Source organism: Cuculus canorus, chromosome 1 (assembly GCF_017976375.1).
Source record: "Cuculus canorus isolate bCucCan1 chromosome 1, bCucCan1.pri, whole genome shotgun sequence".
In the NCBI taxonomy this organism is placed as follows: domain Eukaryota; kingdom Metazoa; phylum Chordata; class Aves; order Cuculiformes; family Cuculidae; genus Cuculus; species Cuculus canorus.
The window spans coordinates 53,484,399-53,506,308 of NC_071401.1; the positions used below are offsets into that span (position 1 = coordinate 53,484,399).

A 21,910-nucleotide genomic window follows, 5' to 3' on the forward strand; every position below is an offset into this window, starting at 1 on the left:
ATATATAGGTAGAAGTTTAACCTAAAACTGAACTGCAGGGTGTTTTTAGCACCACAGAAATTTAAAGAAAAAACACAAACCAAGCAAAACCACTGTAATCAGAAGATCTTTGCTTATGACTGATACAAAGAAACCAGGAAGACAGGACTACTGCAAATTTTGAGACTTGAAGTGGTACATAGTAGGAATAAACCAGGTTGGTAGGCTATCTTAAGGGATACTAATCAAAACTCAGTGTCTTACTGAGCAGCTTGACTTGGTTAAACTCGGTTTGCTACGGTCAATACAAAGCTATCTGAATAAAATTTAGGGATCTAAGAAATGGAGAGGCCAGGCTAGATTGTATTGGATAATTCTAATAGATAGAACATGGACCACAGCTTTTTCAGACCTCTTACCTGTGTTTTCCTTTTGTTGGAGTCATTGTTTCATTTTAGGCCTTTTCTCCTGAGTTGCTTTTCTGGGACATCTGATGTTCCAGTACACATAAAATGGAAAACAGATCAGTGCATCTGCAGTAAGATTGAAATATCTGGAAGGCATCTGTTTTATTTTCCCATGAAATAGTTGCCAATTAACTAGATTGGTTTATGTCCCTTTTCTTTCCAAGAAAGAAGGAAAGATTTCCTCTATAGCTGGAGAACTTAAATTCAAAGGATATTTCCCACAAAGCACTCCAGTGGAGATACCATTCATTCTTGCTTCTACGCCACAGACGTCTCTGAGCCCTAAAACCCCCTTGGCTGGACTTTATGCCTGAGGAATACCAATGTACAGGAAGAGGAAAAAAGAATGTGGTCCATTCATGGAACGGTATGGTCCATTTTTTGGAAAGATACATTAATTCAATTAAAAATCAAAATTGTCTGAAATAATCTTAAAACAATAGACACCAGCAATTATAAAAGCTGCGTCTTCTCAGCTGGGTTGTTTCTAAACTAACAATTTGAACTAAGAATTAATGTTTAGTGGAAGCCACGTTCCTTTTTAGATGTCCTTTTCCTCTATGACTTTAACAAGCCAAATCTCTTCAGCCAATGAAATGAAAATGTGTAGGACAGATAGCTCCTTATCTGTCACACCCCACAAATCACGTATTCCAGCATTAAAGTAGTATTTGCTTTGGCTTTTAATTACCTGACTTATCAGCATGCCATATTCCCCCTCCCCCAATAATTACATTCTGAATCAGTGTGACATTCAATATTGACCTTTATTTATAGCTCTCACAAACTGTCGAATGTTTATTTATAAACCATGAAAGAATATTGATTTAGCATACTAGAAAAGCAGTGGCCTGGCATTCTGTGAGTAGAAGTAATCACGGGCAATTACTAGAGACTGCTTTTCACTACTAATCTTGAGTTCAACCTTATAATTGTATTACTGAATTTGTTTCACTTTGCCCATGTATCATCAGGTTCCTAATAAGAAGTCTGATATTAACATAATTTAATAATATTCAGAGGAAGAGTGGTTTAAATTGGTTTAAAAAAAGGGAGACATATAGCCTATGCCATGCAGTGCAAAAGTATTGTAACAGCCTTTTATATTTCACAATAAATGATAATTAATATTTAAATGCATTAATGAAATAAGTTCTTAGTGACTGAGTCACAAATCTTTGATGTTTATGCCACTAACAAAATCACTAACTGCTCCTAATGATGCCCCTGAGCTAAGCTTCACTTTACTCCTGCTATAAAAACTACTTTGGTTGCCGTTAGCATGAATTTGCAAGTGTGAAAGGGAAAGTCAAACTAAGAACAATTCTTCTCATCCTCATCCCAGTATATAATGCGAAGAAAAAAAGCCCAAACCACAAACCAGCTAAACTTTGAGAAAAGCAGAATTAGCAAACAATAACTGAAAGCCCAGATCTATGCAAACAGGAGTACTCTGCACTCACTTGCTGTTCCTAGCAAGCCAGGTGCAGTGCAAGAGCCAACGAAGATGTAACTGTCTGCCTGGGATTAAATTAGAACTCTGAGCAGCAGTGGGGTAATGACAGAAGGCTAATGACTGTGCTTTTGGATAGGACTGACAAGTTAAACTTCATTATTTGTTGGGTTTTTTTCTGCTAAACTGATAGGCTCTCAATGTGAATTTACTCAGGTTAAAACATGACATCAGCAAAAGCAAGGCTCGAGAAGTCATGCTCACGAAACATAAAAATTGTGTGCTTTTTTCTTCCTGATTTCTACAGCTTTCAATGAAATGTATATCAAAAGAAACTGTTTCCATAAAAATTTTTATTTGAGTGGAATGCCATCCTGATGGGATAACACCCTGTTAGGGAAACTGTAGTAGCTGTAAAAATATTAGCTTTTTTTTTTTTTTTTGCAAATTTGCATCCGATTAGAGATTTACCCTGTCCTTTAAATACCCTTAGTTTCAGTCTTAATTTTTTCTTGGGAACATGTTCTATTTTCTACTCACTGTGTTTGGTCCAGAACTGTTCCTTAATTAATGAAAAAAATCTCCAATGCATCAAGCTTTATTATTGCTGTAATTCAGTTACGAATATATTTTGGAAAAGTATTTCAGGAATCATAAGCTCCTGGAAAGTTTTAAAGACCCTCACTTTTTAAAATTTTGAGTGCTTTATCCTATTTTTTTTTTTCTGCTTGCATTTTCCACCACTCAGTGACAGTTCAAAGAGAGTATTATGATCACTGCGAATGTTTGTTCAGAGTCAGAGAGAATAACTTAGCATTATTTCCTTGTAAAATATACAGGGCTCAGACACAGTGAAAGATGAACATGAAAAATATGCATGCATCTTTTCTACCACCTTATTGGAAATCACAGCTGGCAGCATCTTCAGAAATATTTTCAGTAGTTTCTTCAGTTTAACATTAAATACTAAATCACAGCTGGTCAGAAATGTTTGGGGGTTTTGTTTTGTTTTGTTTTCTCCAGGAAAAAGTTCAGAAAAACAAAATATGTTTTAAAATATTGGCATTTGAATATGCTATATTTTCATAAGGGGAAAGAGAAAAATAACACATTTTTGTCTACCAAATGGTAACAAAGCAGAAAAGCCTATACTACACATTTTTTAGGATCTAAGAAATTAGTAGAAAAACAGGTGGTGGAAAGTTTCATCAATTATTTCTGAGCCTGTAGCACAGAAAGCCCAGAAAAGTCTTATAGCTTAAGAAAGTATACTAAGTGATAAGCTCTGCTCCTGCACTTACCTTTAAGCTACTGGTCATTGAGGCAAAAATCAACTACACAGACCTCTGGTGTGCCCAAAATGGCAGTTCTTACGTTATATATTGAATATTTTATATTGAAGTTGCAACAAGGCAAATTCAGACTGGACATTAGGAAAAGGTTCTTCTCCAAGAGGGTGGAGAGTCACTGGAACAGGACCCCAGGGAAACGGTCACAGCACCAAACCTGTCAGAGTTCAAGGACTGTCTGGACAACACTCTTGGTCATAGTGTTTAGTTTTAGGTAGTCCTGTGAGGAGCAGGGAGATGGACTCAGTTATTCTTATAGCTCCTTACCTTCTTGAGATTCTCCAAGATTCTATGATTCTTCTATATTAATGAAAAATAGTTTTCATTTTCTTCACTTTAAGAAATACAGTAATTACATTTTTTGTCTTATGCATATACAGCTTTACAAATCATATATAGAATGTAGTGAGCTGAAGTTTACTCAAGCCAATGGAAATACACTACATTGAGTGGACATTTTACAAGCCCTTAGCAGACATTGAGAATCTTTTAATGTATTAGTACAACAAATAAAAATATTTAAAAATCTCTGAAAATTAAAACGTGCAATTGGACATGGAGATTATGAAAACCCTGTTCAGCCAAAGCTCTACAACCGCAAATAGATGGAACCAAATATGTCTGCTTATGATTGAAATATAATTAGAAAAAAAAAATATAGAAAAAGACACGTCCTAACTGCCCTTCATCCCCATTTATCTAACTGGGCCTTACCTAAATTATAATCTCACTGACATAAGAAAAAGCAAAATACTATTGTAAGAAAAAAATGTTTGGGATATATGTCGCCTGTTTTGAGTATACTTAATTGTGTACTTAATTGGAAAAAGAGGGGAGTATAGCTCTTTCGCAAGGAGTACCCTGACTGCATCATTTTCTGTTAGTGCCAACATTACATTCTCTCTGAAGAGAAATCTTCAGAAAGAATGTATCCTTGACATTAGATGGGGAACAAAATCTTTCTGAGTGCATGACCCACCAACTCCTTTACAGAAAGGGGCCAGAAGAGGCAGAGAAGTAAATTAAAGGGACAGAAGAGACATTGTTACCAAGTTTCTCATTAATAAATCTCTTTCTCGTGGTGCTTAAGGTGGAGGTTCAACTTTTTTATATGTGACTGGCCTTTGACAGTAGCAGTTCAGTGAGATAATGGGTCCACAAATAGAAAGCAAAAAATCTTTTTAGCTTGTGATGTTGCAGCTAGGAGATCCCCTCCACTCCCAGCCAGTGCAGACAACAGATGAAGATTTCTGTAAAAGAACTGCAACAATTCTTCTTTTCCTTTCCTTTTCTCTTTCTTTTTTTTTCATTTCTCTTGACTTACTCAGATGTGGCATTACAGAACCTGTCAGTGTTAGAGTACAATGAAAACTAAATCCATGTAGAATCTGGATGACTTCCAAAAGAGTAACAAAAAAATATTTACCTGCCTCTTTTTGGTTGCATGGTTATGTTAATTCTAAAGAGCAGTTAGAGTCTTTTAAAACCGATATTAAAAGAAAAATATTTGTCATTTTCTGTGGTAGATAGACAAGCATAAAAATCTACAGTTATGATCACAAAAGCTTGGATTTCAGAGTTATCACAGCCTTTACACGGGGTATTTATTAATCTTAAACATTCGGTGTCACCTGGGATTCTTTCCATATGTCTTACCAGATGCATATAACGCGAAGTCCCTAAAATTAACAATTGTTTACCATTTGCTGAATACAGCCACTGAGATTTTAAGATCAAAGTCAGTCTTGCACTCAAGGTATATTCCACGTTTAATTAAAATATTCATTTCTAACCTTTTAATGGGATCATAAGATAATTCAAGTTGGAAGGGCACTCAGGCTATCTCCAGTCCAACCTCCTCCTCAAAGAAGGATCAGCTCTGAACTCAGACTAGCATGACCTGATTGTCTCAAAGGGCTTTGTACAATCAGGCCCATGGATGCAGCCTTCACAGACTCTCTGGGCGACTGATCCACTGCTCGAGCATCCTTGTGGTGAAGTTTCTCCTTATGAATTGGTCCTTGTTTCCACTCATGCATGTCACAACCCACCATGCTCCACTGTGAAGAGTTTTGCTGCATCTCCTTGACAACCTCTCTACAGACACCACGAGCTGCTGCTAGATGCCCCTAAATTCACCTCTTTTCCAGGCTGACCAAGTTCCAGTCCCACAGTCTCTCCTCACAGGGCAAGTGCTCCTGTCCTCACCATACTGGTGGCCTGCACTGAACTCACCTCAGTTCACCAATATCTTTCTTCTATGGGCAGACCCCAAAACTAGACGCAGTATTCTAAACATATAATAAAGTACCACTATTTATATAAACATAAAGAGAAGAACCTGTACTGTATCTTGTACCAATCCTCACGCAATTTTAAAGATTTTAAAGTGTTGCTTTCATGTTAAAAGAAAAAAAAAAAAGGACCATTATTGAGCTTTGGTTATCATCTGCAAGTGACACTGCAAAAAGTCTCACATTATGAATCCAGAGCTAGTAGTCTTCACTAAAGGATCATAGGATCATTCAGGGATCTTTTGATGAGCCCTGTTCTTGGAAGGGCTTATGTACTAAAAAAACCCAGCAGACAAGCTGAAAACATTTTCTGGTTATGTGAGAAGGGAGGCACCTGTACATTCTGTAACGTATACAGGGGAAGTGACATGTCAGCAGACACTTTGTCCCTTAATCTGTTTGGGATTCAGAAATTACATATCTATTGCACGAAATACATCGCTTACTCCCTACAGTCTCATCCAGTCAATGCAGCAAGATCTAATGCCTACTGACAACAGTGACATCAGAGGTCAGCACTTTCACTTAAAACCTGAACCATGGGGACTTCACCACTCTTCAGAGGAAAAAGATGGCTTCAGATAAATGCATTCTGCACACTTGGAGGCTAAACAGCCATAATTGTCCCCAACTAGACTAGGTGGGCTGGGATTTTATGCTGATGCCTTGTCACCACCAATAAAGGACTGCAAGAATTGATAATGCCAGAAAAAAAAAGAGAAGGCCACCCTGTAGCTCAGGAAGGCTCTTGAGAGGAAGAGATCTCAGTAATCAGGATTGTGTATTTCATTCACCAACTTTTAAGTTCAAAATGATCCTTTCCTCCCATGCAGCTTCCTAGACAGAAACTCAGACTATCACTTACTGACTATCTTTCCAGCTTGTACAATGTATCAGTTCTACCTCACCTTCTGGCTGTGATTTAAAGAGAGCCAGTCTTCTTGACAAAGAGGCAAACTTAGGCTTGTAAAAGGAAAGTATTGCAAGGGGCAAGTGTAAAATCATGAGTCATAGAACAGTCTGAGTTGGAAGAGACCTTAAAGGTCATCTAGCTCCAACCTCCCTGCTATGGACAGGGACATCCCACTAAATCAGGCTGCCCGAGGCTCCATCCATCCCAGTCTTAAACACTTCCAGGGAGGGGGCATCCACGACTTCCCTGGGCAGCCTGGGCCACTGCCTCGCCACTCTCATGGTGAAGAAATTCCTCCTTATGTCTAGCCTAAATCTGCACCTCTCCAGTTTATACCCCTTCCCCCTCATACTATCACCACAAGCCTTTATGAAAAGCCCCTCTCCAGCTCTCATCTAAGCCCCCTTCAGGTACTAGAAAGTTGCTATAAAGTCTCCTCAGAGACTTCTCTTCTCCTGGCTGAACAACCCCAACTCTCTCAGCCCTCTGATCATCCTTGTAGGCCTTCTCTGGACCCTTTCCAACAGTTCCATATCCTTCTTATGCTGAGGATTCCAGAACTGGACACAATACTCCAAATAAGGTCTCACAAGAGAGGAATAGATGTGCAGAATCACCTCCCCTGACCTGCTGGCCACGCTTGTTTTGACGCAGCCTTCGAGTGCACATTGACGGCTCATGTTGAGCTTCTCATCAATCAGCACCCCCAAGTCCTTCTCTGCAGGGCTGCTCTCAATCACATCATTTCCCATCCTGTATTGAAAATGTGGATTGCCCTGACCCAGGTGTAAGACCTTACACTTGGCCTTGTTGAACCACATGAATGCACTTATCAACCAGAAATGAGTATCTGGGGATTTCATCTAGAAAATTCAGAATTCAGAATATAGCTAATGTCTAAATACAGTACTGACTAGAACTATGAAACAGCCAGATCACAAAACAATTGTCTGGTTAGAACAGCAATTCAGAAAAATACATCAGAGTTTGAAACCCTGTGTAAGAGAAAGTAATTCAAGAACATTTCTGGTACCCAGATGTGTTGTGTGTGCTTTTTTCTTACATAGCTTTAATTATGTGAAGCTCTCAAGGATTATGATAGTCCTAAATATTTGCATAGATAAATAATTAAAACCAAAATAAATGTGAGTCAAGCCATCCTTTGGGAAAGCTCAAGCTTCTGAGGTGTCACTATTCGTCTATTTTCTCATCAAAAACATGACTAGACATTTCCAACAAAATCCATCACCCAGTCGCATGATGAATGAATGCTATGAGGGCTGTACTGCCTAAATGAACAGCAGCATAAATTTGCTTGAAACATTTAAATTCTGATCATAATAGCAATCTTCTACATATGTAGCCAGCTTTGAACTACTAATGACAATCACTACCATATATAACATTGATGTATATTGGTATCTCACTGCCTTCTCGCCAGTATTGCCTTAATATGTCCAGAAGGAATTAAAACCAACTGTTGCCCCTATTTATAAACATAGGATGGGTATATTAGAAGACATAAAAAGCAGCCAACCCCCCCACCCCCCATATTAAAGAAAGCACACGATAAGATTTCAATTGTCTAGTAAATTTGAAACAAATTCAATCTTAAAAGCCCTTGATTTTAGATTACCTTTGATACTCTGTTTGCAACCTCTCTGCCTACTGTCAGCCCCTGAACAAAGGTCCGTGCAGCAATGAACGCTCTAGTCACTTGAACCTTCAGCTTCCTGGGTACATCTCCAAATGGCTTCAGCTGATCCGTGTACTTGCTTACACATTCCAAGTAGTCCTCAGTGAAATGGTACTGGGGGTTTATGAGCTGGAACATCCGCTCCAGCAGCCGAGCCCAGAAATCATTCAGCATTTCCTCCAAGTTCACGTTGCCTCCTGTGTAATACCGCTTCAGCTCCGTGAAGAGGTCCTGGAACACCTCTGAGTTTTGCATGTACAGCATACCATATGTCCGGACAAACATGTCGTTTAAGGATCTTTCTGCATTCTCCAAAAGCTCTCGGAAAAATTCTGCGGGGAAAACAAGGAAGTGTTAAGTGAAATATTAGTAAGGTACCAAGAATTTTCTGATTTCATTCCTATGTTACTATTGCTTAAGTTTGCTCCAATATGTTGCTACCACAGTGCTTTAATGGTTAAATTTATATATTTGCATAGGAAATTGCTGAATTTAAAGGTAAGGAAAAAAAAGTATAACCTGAATTCCTCAAGAAAGTAGAAAGACGTAGAGTTATAACAGTGAATATGAAAAACCCATTTAAAAGAACTTCAGTGAGGGCAGTTCTACTTCTTATTCATGTACTAATCAGGCATAGTAATCCCCATCCCTTGCAATATGCTCTGCAGCCAGTCTACTAAAACTTCTAAGATGAAAGTAAAGTTATTAATATGACGACTTAACTAAAAATCTAAGGATTTTAGAATAGAATCATAGAATCATAGAATCATAGAATTACTAGGTTGGAAAAGACCTTTAAGATCATGGAGTCCAACTGTACCTGTTCACTAACAAATCATATCCCTAAGCACTTCATCCACCTGTCTTTTAAACACCTCCGGGGATGGTGACTCAAGCACCTCCCTGGACAGCCTTCCAGTACCTGATAAGTCTTTCAGTGGAGAAATTTTTCCTATGTCTAATCTGAACCTCCCCTGGTGCAGCTTGAAGTCATCTCATCCTAACACCTATCACTTGGGAGAAGAGACCAACAGCCACCTCACTACAACCTCCTTTCAGGTAGTTGCAGACAGTGATAAGGTCTCCCCTCAGCCTCCTTTTCTCTAGGCTAAACAACTCCAGCTCCCTCAGCCACTCCTCGTAAGACTGTTCTTCAGCCCCTTTGCCAGTGTCGCTGCCCTTCTCTGGACACACTCCAGGATTCCAATGTCTTTCTTGTAGTCAGGGGCCCAAAAGTGAACACAGTATTCAAGATGCTGCCTCACCACTGCTGAGTACAGGGGCACAATAGCTAGATAACAATGATAAGTTCCATTTTGCTTAAGTTCTTATAACGTAGGAGAAAATCACAGAAATAAATCTGAAAACTTATTTGCAAATATTCTAGAAGAAAACCTGGAAGAGGCCTGAGTGGAAATCAGCAGGATCCCTCTTAAAAGTATTATGTGTCTAATTAATACTAGGCAAATGTTAGCATTTTCAAGAATTTGCTACTCTACTGAAGAACAGTACTAGAATCCTCCATCAGTCATGTCCGAGCCAGCCTGCTAATTCCAGTTCGTGCTGGTTGTTGGTTTTGGAACAGCAAACCTTACGTTTTTTCAAAAGGACTTCAGACTTTACTGCTTCTATGCCTTTTATCTACTCAGGCCCAAACTATAACCTATTTCTAAATGTTGGCTTGTGTTATTTATTCTTACTGGGAGCCCTTGGGATACTTCTGCAAAAGCAGGTATAAATTGTTGAGAATTTTAGAAGATCCCATCTTCCTACAAGGTCTGCTTGTCAGCCTTCTTAGACCTCCTTTGGAAAACAGTTCAATAACTGCTGTGGCCTTTAAATGGGGTATTGCAGACAAGAAGGCAGAGATGCAATGCCTTTGGCAAAGCATATATTTGCTGTGATTAAATGATTGGCACTGATGCAGGAGTTATCATGCGGCCAACTCTAGGATAACAAATTCTAAATATGTGCTCATTGCCCGTAGACACATCTGCATGCGCTTAAGTGCAGGGACATGCTGACTTCTTACAGTCCTGACTAATGCTATAATGTGAATACTCTTTTAACATAGGGCCCTTCTGTGATTATAGTGGCTCATAAAAACACAGAACTACTGCAATGCTAATGACGGGGTAGCAATTAAGACTGCACAAGAAAAATATCTAAACTAAATTTGAGGATTTGCAACCATAATCAGCCAAAAGCACAATCCACTGAACATTATGGACCATTCTACAAGTCAGTAAGAAAAGAGCCTCTTCTTTTTGGCAAAAATTGTGCAGAGCTGCAGTCTTTGATCTGCCAGATAACTGCAAAGACGTTATGATGAAAATGTATACACAGAACATTGAGAACATATTCTCTACATCAAAGCATTTATTAAAGAGAAAATATATTCTAATAAATGTATCAATGCCCAAACTGTCACTACAATCACAGCTTTTCACATGGAATAAATTCCACCTGGAAAAGAACATGCCTTTGCCAAATAGTTTATGTAGGGAAAAGCAAAAAACCCCACAACAAGCAAAATAAAAATAAAATAAATAAAAAAACACCAAAACCAAACAAGAAACCCTTGTCATTCTTAGTGACAAGCAGAAAAACTTGAGGTCCACAGCATACAGTCTTCCGTGTTGTTTTTCCAAATTACCCACTAATTCTGACAAAGTTATTTTAGAGAAAAGCAAAACAAAGTTGTTTTTTCACTCCCAACCCTGACCTGGTGACATGCTTGATGTCTGAACCATCCAGACTACTATTTTATACATTCAGCATTTCTCCTTCAAAGAAATAATGTGTACTGGCTCTACTGCTGAAGATGTAGTAAAAACATCTGGAAGGCAGAGAACTTGGGACTCAAATTAAAATCGGGTTTAAGGTTGAAGCCAGGTGTTCAGATCAGTACAACTGAATGACAACTGGGAAAGACAATCATGAAAACAGTGAAATCAGGCCTCTCGACTTCTCTCCCATAAGGCTCCATATGCTGGAGGGCTGCTGTAAGCAATTCTCATGCTGGCTCCTCCCAATCCATAGGTATAACGGGAATCCCACTATTTATCTTAAAAGATCACGCCATTGCATAAGATAGTCAGAGCAATGCATAACCGCAGTTGCTGGCAGCTCCTCTTGTTTGAAATTGTTATCCTACAATCTTTATTTTTCGGGGTATTATTAAGCAATCTCACAGTCAGTTTGTTGGAAACCAACCAAACTTTTCATTGAGGGGCAGACATTTATTCTGTGCTTGTACAGCATCTAGCAAAATGCGGTCCATGCCGGTCACAGTCTTTATTTATACTGCAGTACAAACATTACCAGTAACTCCACAAGCTTAAATTTCACGCTAGTCCAAATGTGACGCCATACATATGCATTCTGTAGGAAAGCTAATGGCCTCTGAAGATTTATTTAATTTTTAGTCTTTTCATAGGTCTCTAGTCTTGGAGAGCTATTGCTTAGAGTACGTTACTCTGCAATTTAAAACTTAGGCCATGAGTCTTCTGTACAGTTTCATACAAAAGACAGTTTAAGAGAGTTATCTGCATGAATATCTTATGCAAGGTCAGGATAACAAAACAGCAACAACTACAGAACTGAATACCTTCTTAGTTTGTCCTCTGTTGTACTAATTAGAAAAATTGTCAATCAAAACCTGTCCATCTAAATGAATGCTGGTGTGAAGGATCACTTCCTTTTTAGCTTGCAAATCTTCCGTACATCAAGAAGGTAGTCTGCTTTGCAATGCTCATGTGCAGAGACCGTGTCCTGGCATAACTGGGCACTTGTCCAGTTGCATCAGGAGTAACATTAAGCATTTCCATAATGGCTGAAATTTTCCATGGTCTTCACAGTAATGTAAAGATTTTATGTTCATTGCAAAGATAATATTTCATCTGCTTGCAGGTAGCTTTTGAAAAATAATGCAATATTTCAGCTCAAAGTAAGAGAACGAAGATGAGACAGACATTAGTCATGTTGCTTAATGTGCTTTTGGAAGGCACTCAAGTACTAGGGTGGGAGAGGAGAATCTATATAGGGCAGAGCCTCACAGTGTTTTAAATATATATCTTGTGATTTTTTTTTGCTGCCAAAATAGCCTGTCATGAGCACTGTTAATGCTGGAAATAATATTTCCTAATTTTAAGTGGCGATCCTTTTATATGCCAGAATATGTCCCAGTTTATAGAGCTTTCATTTATTAGTCAGAGGGTCTGTGGAAGCCCATTCAGTTCTGCTTATGAGGTAGTTCGAAAGGATAAGATCTAAGGCACACTGAGCCACTGAAAAAAGGGAGAGAAGATTGCTATTTCAAAACATTACATGCTCTATATAGATATAAATGCTGGTTTTCCAGTCAGTAGATAACATTTAAGCTAGTTTTCATTTTTAAACGTTATCTGTAAATTTAGGATGCAAGATTGATAATAACAGTGTCTGCAAATGAAGTCTGAATTGTTATTAAACATTTGCCTAGGATAAGATAACTCAGTTGAAAAGTGAAAGGACACAATGCATTGCTAGACCCTCTTACTGAAAGGTAGGTACTGCTCTCTGACTTAAAACAGTCTCGTTAGCTATGTTGCAAACTGAAATTTGACTTTTTCACTGTATTTTAACTTAGGTTATCTAGTGTTGTAATGTAATTCAGCCCTGGAGATAGCCTAATTCCGAAGCGATGACTAGTTGTCACCATATGTCAGTGTGTCAGGACTGGGAATAATATTGCAGCATGATATGATACAGTAACTGCCTTCGACAAAATATAGTCACAACCATCTAGAAGCAATTATAAAATAAACAATTACGTATTATTATGGAGCTGATGTTCTATGTTGATCCCCAGCCTCATAAATTCCCCTTATTTTCTTTTCAGTATGTAATTTAAGCAAAACCAACATATGACTGTAGGACAAGATGCAAAGCTAGAAACGGTTGTTGTCCAGTTCCCAATACTAAAACATATGCATGAGTTTTAACACAAAAAAAGATGAAAAGGAAATTGCATGTAACTATCATATGTTCTGCTTTGTTTTCGTTTTTAGAAGAACTTATTATCTGAATGTTATAGTAAGGTGCATCTGATACACTGGACGTGCAGTCTCAGTGCCCAGAACAGCTGTACAGAGCTTTTCAGAAGTTCTGGACAGGAATATAGGTCTGATCTTATATCAGCCTTTATCGCAAATATTGCTCAGAGTGGCATATTTATTTCATCTATCATTCAATAACACTATCCAAAACTACAGGCAGTTCCCCATTATCGCCTTTTTCTTCTGCTTGTAGTCACTGGAATTTGCATTTCTAAGTCCTCAGAGCTTTTTGAAAATCAGTGTTCTACCATTTACTGTGAAGACGTTCATGCATCTACATCCTACATGGCCTTTAGGTACCTAACTTCATTTCACATCTTTGAACCCAATCCTGATGAGGCTGATGGTAAGAAAGATATTAAATTTCATTTAAGCTGATAACCTTTTTGGACAGAAATGTTCTTTGGAGGTTCTTTAACTACAGACACTTATATTCACAACATACATCAATGGCAGGGGTTTTTTTTTTCCTCTCACTGCCCTATTTCTGCCTGTCTTTCATTGTTCACAAAGTCGTTCATGAAAAAAAAGTTGTAGTGAACTTTTCATCTTTTCTGCAGGATTATTGCAAAGGCTATATTTTTCTTTCTTTTTTCTTTTTTTAAAGAGATATTCCACAATGTTATCAATTAGTGAAAGCTGGGATTTATCTCAAGTAAATTCAAGTGAAATTAACCTCTGAGGTTCTAGATTTTTTTCACTTTGCAGGTGTTTTTGGAGGGTTTCCAGAGACTTTCTTCTAACAATAACTAACCTTACAGAACAAAAAGAACTCAATTTAACTTTCTGACTGACAAAGAATACCGCAGCAGATGATTTTTTTCCCTATTTTTGACATTACATTTGTATTCATATTGAAGATTGAACAAATCATATGCATAAGGTTACCACTGCATTACTTTTACTTTTTAGGGAGCTTGGACAACTAATTTTAAAACTCCCTTACAGCTTTGACCTTTAGAAACACTCAACAGTCAAAACTGCGAAACAAGTTTCAGCTCCCATTAGGAACACCAAAGGTGCAGTGTGATGAGTTCTGTTGAAAATTGCTCTCCTTTTTAAACTCGTTTTGAATATATACATATTCCATTTAAAGCTAAGAAATGCAAGTCAGATAATTAAATGTGTGCTATAATTATAAATTTCAGACTAGGCATAAGGAAGAATTTCTTCACCATGAGAGTGGTGAGGCACTGGCACAGGTTGCCCAGGGAAGCCGTGGATACCCCATCCCTGGAAGTGTTCAAGGCCAGGCTGGATGGGGCCTTGGGCAGCCTGAGCTAGGGGGACATGTCCCTGCCCATGGCAGGAGGGCTGAAACCACATGATCTTCAAGGTCCCTTCCAACCCTAACTATTCTATGATTCTATGATTCTAAGATTCTATGATTCTATGATTCTACATCCTCTACTTATGTCTTCAGTAAAATCACCTGCGGGTAAAATGATTTAGCAGTTAATGGATATTGATACCTTTCTAGCATGTTCAATACCTGTAAATATGACATTATGAAATCTTTTGGATGCTACTAAATTTTTTAGAAACCAGTGCAGTCTAAAAGGTTGCGAAGGAGTATGAGAGTCTCTCTTCCCTCTTTAATCACTCTATTTCTCAGAATACAACAAGACTTGATAATAGAAGATAATTCTCTGTGATCTTTTTTCCTGCCTCCTGTCCAGAGTTCACAACTTCTGCCTCTTATGGGTCAGGCTGTTGCAAGGAAAGGACTCCCAGGGGAAGGGGAGACCACTGAGTCCCCATCCTTAACCACTCCACATTACAGAATGTGGTGACAATGCAAACAGCATTGTCCTGGGCTAAAATGAGGGACAAGAGGATAAGGAGAAAACACAAATACATCTGTCATGGGCTAAGCTGGACAGGTTAGATCAGGTGCAGGCAAATGGAAAAAAAAGTTAGGCTGATATTTATATATCAATGCCATTAACACAGTGGAAACAATCTGACAAAGAATTTAAGGCATCACTTAATGCTAATGTACAAAGAAGTTATTGTACAAATTAGCACTAATACAGAGTTAAAGGATAAGTCATCTACTCAAAGCTGATAACATGCACTGATAAAGGTCTACAACACGTTATTCTGCAACACTGAAATCAATAAGAACATTCTCAACAACTTTGTGGGACAGGTGCAACCTCTAAATGCTGACTTACTGTTTCTTCACTGCAAAAGGTCATTTACTAACAATTGAGTACGTCTAAAGAGGAGGCTTGATCCTGTCATTGATTCTATACAGACAATCCTGCAACTAGGTGAAACACACCACTTTCACATGAGAACTATTAAATTAAATATTAGGACATCATTTTTTAAATCTTTACTGCTTTCTAGAGTCTCAATTCATATTCTATTCCATCTGGTACTTTATACTGATGATATATTCTTGATTATAAATATGAAACCTGAAATTCCCAAGATCCTCTCAAAGAACTTATAGCAATAACTAAGAAAGAAAATACTAGGAATAAAAACAGAGCAATGAGATAGCTTTCACATAATTTATATATACACTAATAACTGTCCCTGAAGGTTCCACTTTCATTATCAAGTGGAAAATGCCCAAGTGAAGTACTCATAAAATGTAAGCAAAATGCCACATGGCATCAGAAAGTGACGATCTAGAAAATTTATGAACAAACATTTAAATGCTTACAGCAGTAGTACTGTCATGAATATCCATGACCAAAGAGAGACATGTAGCACTTCATGGATATCTGTGAATTTCAGAATGATGAATTTTACATCCTATGTTCATAAAAATGTATAATGACTCATGAAAACTTTATGAGTCACCACAGTTTCTTCTGAAAAACATTTAAAGCTTTCATGAAAATGATATTAACAATATATAAACTATGGGACTCAATGCAACAATTGTTTTAAAATATAGAGACTGTTCTAGTTTTCCCTGTGCACCACTAGAAGCTATTAAATATCCAGTTCAATAGTTAAAGCGATTTACCATATAACATTTTGTATGAAAATCCTTTGCCATGCCTATAATCTACAACAGTCTTTGAAACATATTAAAAATTTGTTGGCTTTTAATGCAGGCAACTGAAAGGTAGAGCAGAATACTAGGGGAAAATTAACAAGAAATTGTTAATTTTCTGTCTCTTGCTAAGAGACAGATAAAACTGATTGAAGCCAGAATAATTTATATAGCCTTTCTGAAGAAAGAAAGAAAGAAAGAAAGAAAGAAAGAAAGAAAGAAAGAAAGAAAGAAAGAAAGAAAAAAAAAGAGTAGGCAATCATTTTGACAAGCAGCTCTCAAACCAGAACCTGCATTTCCTATCATTAGACTCAGTCCTAAATGTTTAGAGGTCAGGTGGTGTGCTGGGGAGGAATGTGGCACTGAAGTCATTGCATATCTTCAAGCCTGTTCTCAGAGAACACAGCTTGAATTGGCCAAGGGCAGAAGTCCTTTGTCTGGAAGGGGGCTCTACCTGGCCAGAGGAAGACACTGAAATTTTAATTGACTGTTATTTACTGTGTGGTGATTAAGCACATCCTGAGAACACTGATACCTCAGAACTGGGGTTTGGAGGCACAAATCTCTACTCAGATTCAGGCACATCTAGGACTGAGGAGGGCTTCCTTGCCTCTTTTAGAGTAGTGTCTTTTTTTGTTCTTCCTCCCATTTTAAACAAAATTGGACTGCTGTAATGAACTGCCATAAAAGTTTGAAAACCAATTCTTAGGGTATGTTCAACTTCAGGGAGGGTTTTTTCTTCTGGAGCATCTACTGGATCACATGCACTTGGTAAAGTACCCAGTAGGAAGGTGCAGTTCCTAAATCCCAGTATGGAAAGATGGATATCAAACAGATTGGACTGGCTGTATCACAATATGTTTAAAATTAGAACTGCAGATACTTTCACGTACCACTTGCAAGCGCAGAGAGCTAAGACATATTTGCACAGTTGTATTTACTTTATGTAATTGTTGTAAATCCATTGCAGTTTTCCTTTCCATCTCATTTCATCCTTCTTTCATTGAAACAAGGTCATTTTAGTATTTATAAAGAAATCCATGCATTATATAAAAAAATCCTCAAAGATGTGGGAATTGAGACAGATACTACTGCAATAACTTCTAGTTCAGCTAACCAACAGAAGCCTGCTGTAAGAGCAGTTGAAGCTTGACTTCCAATTGAAATTATTATGTACATAAAATTAATTTTGTATATAAGACTGCAGTTAAAGAGGTAATGAAGTCATGTTGATGGTTTTTCCAGACACCCCTGAATGCAGCTAATAACTTCTGTTATGTTTTAACACCACTAGCAAAAGAAGATAAAACTATCTCCAAGGTAATTTTCTTATTTTTGAGCTTATCTGATTTCCCTGTATCCACACTCAAAGGAATCCCATGCAACATTAAGGACAAGCCGTATTAAATCCAGAATGATTTCCCTGTTGTTTCTTGACTGTTTGGACTCTGCTTGCAGTACTATTTGTTACTGTAATAATGCAGAGGTATGACTGAATTTCTTGCTTGTAAATTGATCTACATGGTCAAACTTCACTGAAGCGACAAACTTTATTTTTCTTTTATGACATCAAACTAAGTTAAATTAAATGTCAGGAAGTCAGCTTAAATGTTAGAGGGATGAAATATTTTTCTAAGGTAATAGTAGGAAAGTTAAGGAGCAGCAAAGGTCCTAGAGTTCAGATTGAGCGAATCAGTGACTTAAAACAAGGCAATGCATAAAACTATTGATTAAGGATAAGGTTAAGGATTAAGGCTGAGGATAATACAGCTAGCTTCAAAGAAGCTACAAATGTAGGAAAAGATCTACTAGTTTTGAAGAAAACAGCCTCTCAGATCCTGGATCTGCATTCATGTGCTGGTAGAAAGACCTTGAGTGCCCTGCGGAGCTTTGTGAAGTCAATAAACTTTCCTACCTGGATGTTTCAAAGATCAGGGATTAAAAAACACAGTTAGTATTTGAATAGGTTTAAAGTCAACACAAATAATCTGCAGGCATCAATTCACTGGATCAACATGCTGCATGATTGATTTTTATCTGACCTACCTTCTCCATAGAAACCCTTTCCCCTCCTAAGAATGTGTCTGCTGGGAAAGTGATCCAGTCAAAAGGAAATTTAGATGTAAGATATGGTACTATGAACTAAAAAAGTATCTTTGCAAGGCTCGTAAATATTTAGGGTTACATTAGATTTCAAACAGTATAATTTACTATTTCTTTGAACTACAAGGGATTACTTGGGGACTCATTCCCATTTATGAGCTGCTGTATTGCATATGACGTTTCCATGTAAATGGGTGTGTCATGTAGTGATACCAAAGTTTTGTGCTTTTATGGTGGTCTGATGATTAGTTGCTGAATCTCTTGAAAATACTGAAGACAAGAACTCACAAGATGCTGACTCTCTAAAACCAAACAATAGCTTTGACTCTTTCCTGTGGTTCTGCAATGAAAAGAAGTGGTGTGGTTCAGCAGGAGCTAGGAAATCTAGAGCCTGTCCCTGGTTTTTTTTTTGTATAGGTTTTCTTGTTTGTCTTCTTGTTGGGGTTTTTCTGTGCAGAAGTCACTGGACTTCCAGGTTTTCTGCCATTTACTGCTTCTTCCAAGTTCTCTGCAATCTTGAGATGCAAATGCCTGTTCTCCCTACTACAAAATCTTCATCTGTCTTTCTCTGACACACGCAATTCCTCACATTACATGTTTTTTATCCGATAGCTTGATGGGGGCATATAGATATAGGCGTGTTTTTCTCGTTGGTGTCCAATGCTTCCTTCTGAGCCTAGTGGAGTGGAGAGTCAGGGTCAGTTTTGAAGGCACTCTTTCCATTCAGTGGCTAGAACTAGTGCTAGAAGCTATTTCCTTGTGTAATATTCTGGTATTTCTCAAGATTTTTTTTGGCCATAACATTAATGCTGTGTCACTTTTGAGCTGGAACTCTCACTAAGTGTCCTCAGATAAATCAAGCTGGAAAGTTGATAAGTCCTACTGAGCAGCAGGTGGTATCGGGTCCGGGGTTACCCATGTTTACTAGAAGAGACCTTATATTTGTTTTTCTGCCCTATACTACTGCAGAAACACTAAAATATGGGAGGATAAGCAACCACAAATGAGGCAGTACAGGTGAAACAGGAAAGAAAAAGTTAAAGGGGATAAAAATTGTCAGAAAGAAGATAGAAAAACAGGGAAATGGAAACTGAATAAAAGGGAGAAAGTCATAAGACGAGAGTTCAACTTAATTTTTCCAGAGGTTCCTCAGACACAGTCTATCAATACCACAAAAGCCATCTCTTGTGAACACAAGGGCAGAACGGGGTTCCTAAAAACTATATATCTTGTCAAGTACAGCAGGACCTGCAGTTTAGGCTCCATGCTATTTCACTCCAGATACCTATCTTGCCCTGAAGCCTTGCTCCAGCTCTGCCTTTATGTTCTCTATGGGGAAAGAAAAAAGACTTTAGATCAAAAATCTAGTTTAGGCTTTAAAATGGGGGCACGTCTTCACACACCGCAGGAGCCTGTCTCTTCATATCGATGCCACTGGATTAGTGCTAGTATTTTCATTAATACATATATATGTGTATGTATTATTGGTTGATAAGGCTTTTTAGAGCTTCCATCACTGCATTATCTGAAAGAGTAAAGTTTTTAGAAGTCTAGTGATTTAGGGAAGTAAAATGAATGCTTATTGCAAGAGATTATTGTGAATTTTTTTATCTGACTTCTTTATGTTTTGTAAACACATACATACTTAGTCATTTGGGAGAAAAATTTGGATGTATGATGCAATGAGGGGCAGATCATAGAATCATAGAATGATTTGGATTGGAAAGGACCTTAAAGATCACCCGGTTCCAATTCCCCTGCCATGGGCAGCGACACTTTCCACAAGACCAGGCTGCCCAAGGCCCCGTCCAACCTGGCCTTGAACACCTCTAGGGATGGGGCACCCACAACTTCCCTGAGCAACCTGTGCCAGTGTCTCACCGCCCTCATCACGAAGAAGTTCTTCCTAATGTCTAATCTAAATCTTCTCCTTGCCAATTTAAAGCCATTCAGTGCAGTCCTATCACTACATGCTCTTGTAAAAAGTCCCTCTCCAGCTTTCTTGTAGCCCCTTAAGGTAGTGGAAGGTCTCTGTAAGGTCTCCAAGGGGCCTTCTCTTCTCCAGGCTGAACAACACTGACTCTCTCAGCCTGCTGATATCTCAGTATAGCTAGAAAAAATAGGGATTTCTTTGAAAAGGACAAAAGAGAGAACACATCTTCTGTTTTTTAAGGGAGACGACATACTTCCGTGAATGAAGATGTAAATAATTGTGAGAAGACTTCCAAACACACTATAACAGTGATAGCTTCTCAAAAGATGAAACATTAGTTATGATACATTCTAGGTGACACTAATTACACTGCTCCTTTTCCATAAAAAGAAATTTCACAAGTACATTATAATTTTATGTAGCCTAGATGGCCTTAATACTTTAAGTGCTTCCACATTTACAAATCATATCATTAGAAATGTGTTCCCAATAGATGAATTTTATACTATGGTTCAGCATTAAATTATATTGCTCATTTAGCCCATTATCTAGAAAATATTCTCTACTTTCACTGAAGAAGCATTATTTTATTAGTCACATGTTCCCTTCCTGTAAAGACCACATGTTCAAGCAGACTTGCCCATAATATGTGTACATATACAATGCAATTAAACTGAAATTTTTATGTTTAATGTCACAATGAGTGCAATAGGTGCCAAACAACCTACCTATTATGTATTTAGTCATTAAGGATTTTAATCAGTGTTCCACGCCCATGCATAGCTTACAGCAAACTATCCCTTCAGACAGTAAAAATTAATTAAGTAGCTGAAAATGTAACTGTAAATGTAACTGTAAAGAGTACTGAAAGATCTTTTTTGTTGATTACACAGATACAGCAACTTTTGTCTCTGGAATCAAGAGTCACTCAGAAATACTTCATAAAACCACAAATAACCTTGATTTTGCTTTCAAATTGGCCTCTAAACATTTTAGTTTATTTTGATGAGCCATCAAAGTTTGTATGTTCTGTCACAGGCTTCGATTTAAACTGATTTAGCTGAAACACACCATTTCTTATATTCTGAGCATCAACCTAATCTATTAGAAATTGAAATTTATTTTGGCATTGTTTGATTTTAATTTTTTTTTTTTTTTAATTTTACCTAAGAACTAAACTGGTTCCTACTTTGCATACAAAAGTTTCTCCTGCTTTACCATAGCTGTGCCTCTGGAAAATCTCAGACTTATCATCTATTTCTTTTTCCTTTGCGGTATCACGAAGTTTGACAGCAAATAAAAAATTCAGTCTCATATCATTTTGCTGTTGGCTGAAACATTGGCTTTAAGTCCAAAGGGCCTCTTGTTATCCTTCAAAGCCAAATGTGAGATCATAAATACATGATTTGCTCTGGATGAATAGAAAAGCCAGAAGCACAAATCCAGACCCACCAAGAAAAAGTAAAGGATTAGAAAAACATACATATTTTAATCCTTTGGATTATTCCTGTATTCTTGAAGCAATGAGCAGGGCTGGAGGTGACATTGCCACTGAACAAAGAAGAACTTAATCATATTTCTGTTTTTAAAATGAGAAGTAAGGTCACC

General features: G+C 37.7%; 1 protein-coding gene and 1 long non-coding RNA gene across 4 annotated transcripts in view; one reads left to right on the forward strand and one right to left on the reverse strand.

Moving 5' to 3' along the window:
• GPC6 (glypican 6) overlaps positions 1 to 21,910 on the reverse strand; it is a 757,324-nt gene that overhangs the window by 342,416 nt on the left and 392,998 nt on the right. For all 3 annotated transcript variants that reach the window (XM_054070846.1, XM_054070836.1, XM_054070856.1), the window contains exon 3: positions 8,092 to 8,483. In XM_054070846.1, coding sequence (XP_053926821.1) covers positions 8,092 to 8,483 — 392 coding nt within the window. The remainder of the gene's footprint in view (positions 1 to 8,091; positions 8,484 to 21,910) is intronic.
• The window catches only part of LOC128852652 (uncharacterized), a 38,871-nt gene continuing 25,354 nt past the window's right edge, over positions 8,394 to 21,910 (forward strand). The window contains exon 1 of the long non-coding RNA XR_008450618.1: positions 8,394 to 8,525. This is a non-coding gene — a long non-coding RNA (uncharacterized LOC128852652). The remainder of the gene's footprint in view (positions 8,526 to 21,910) is intronic.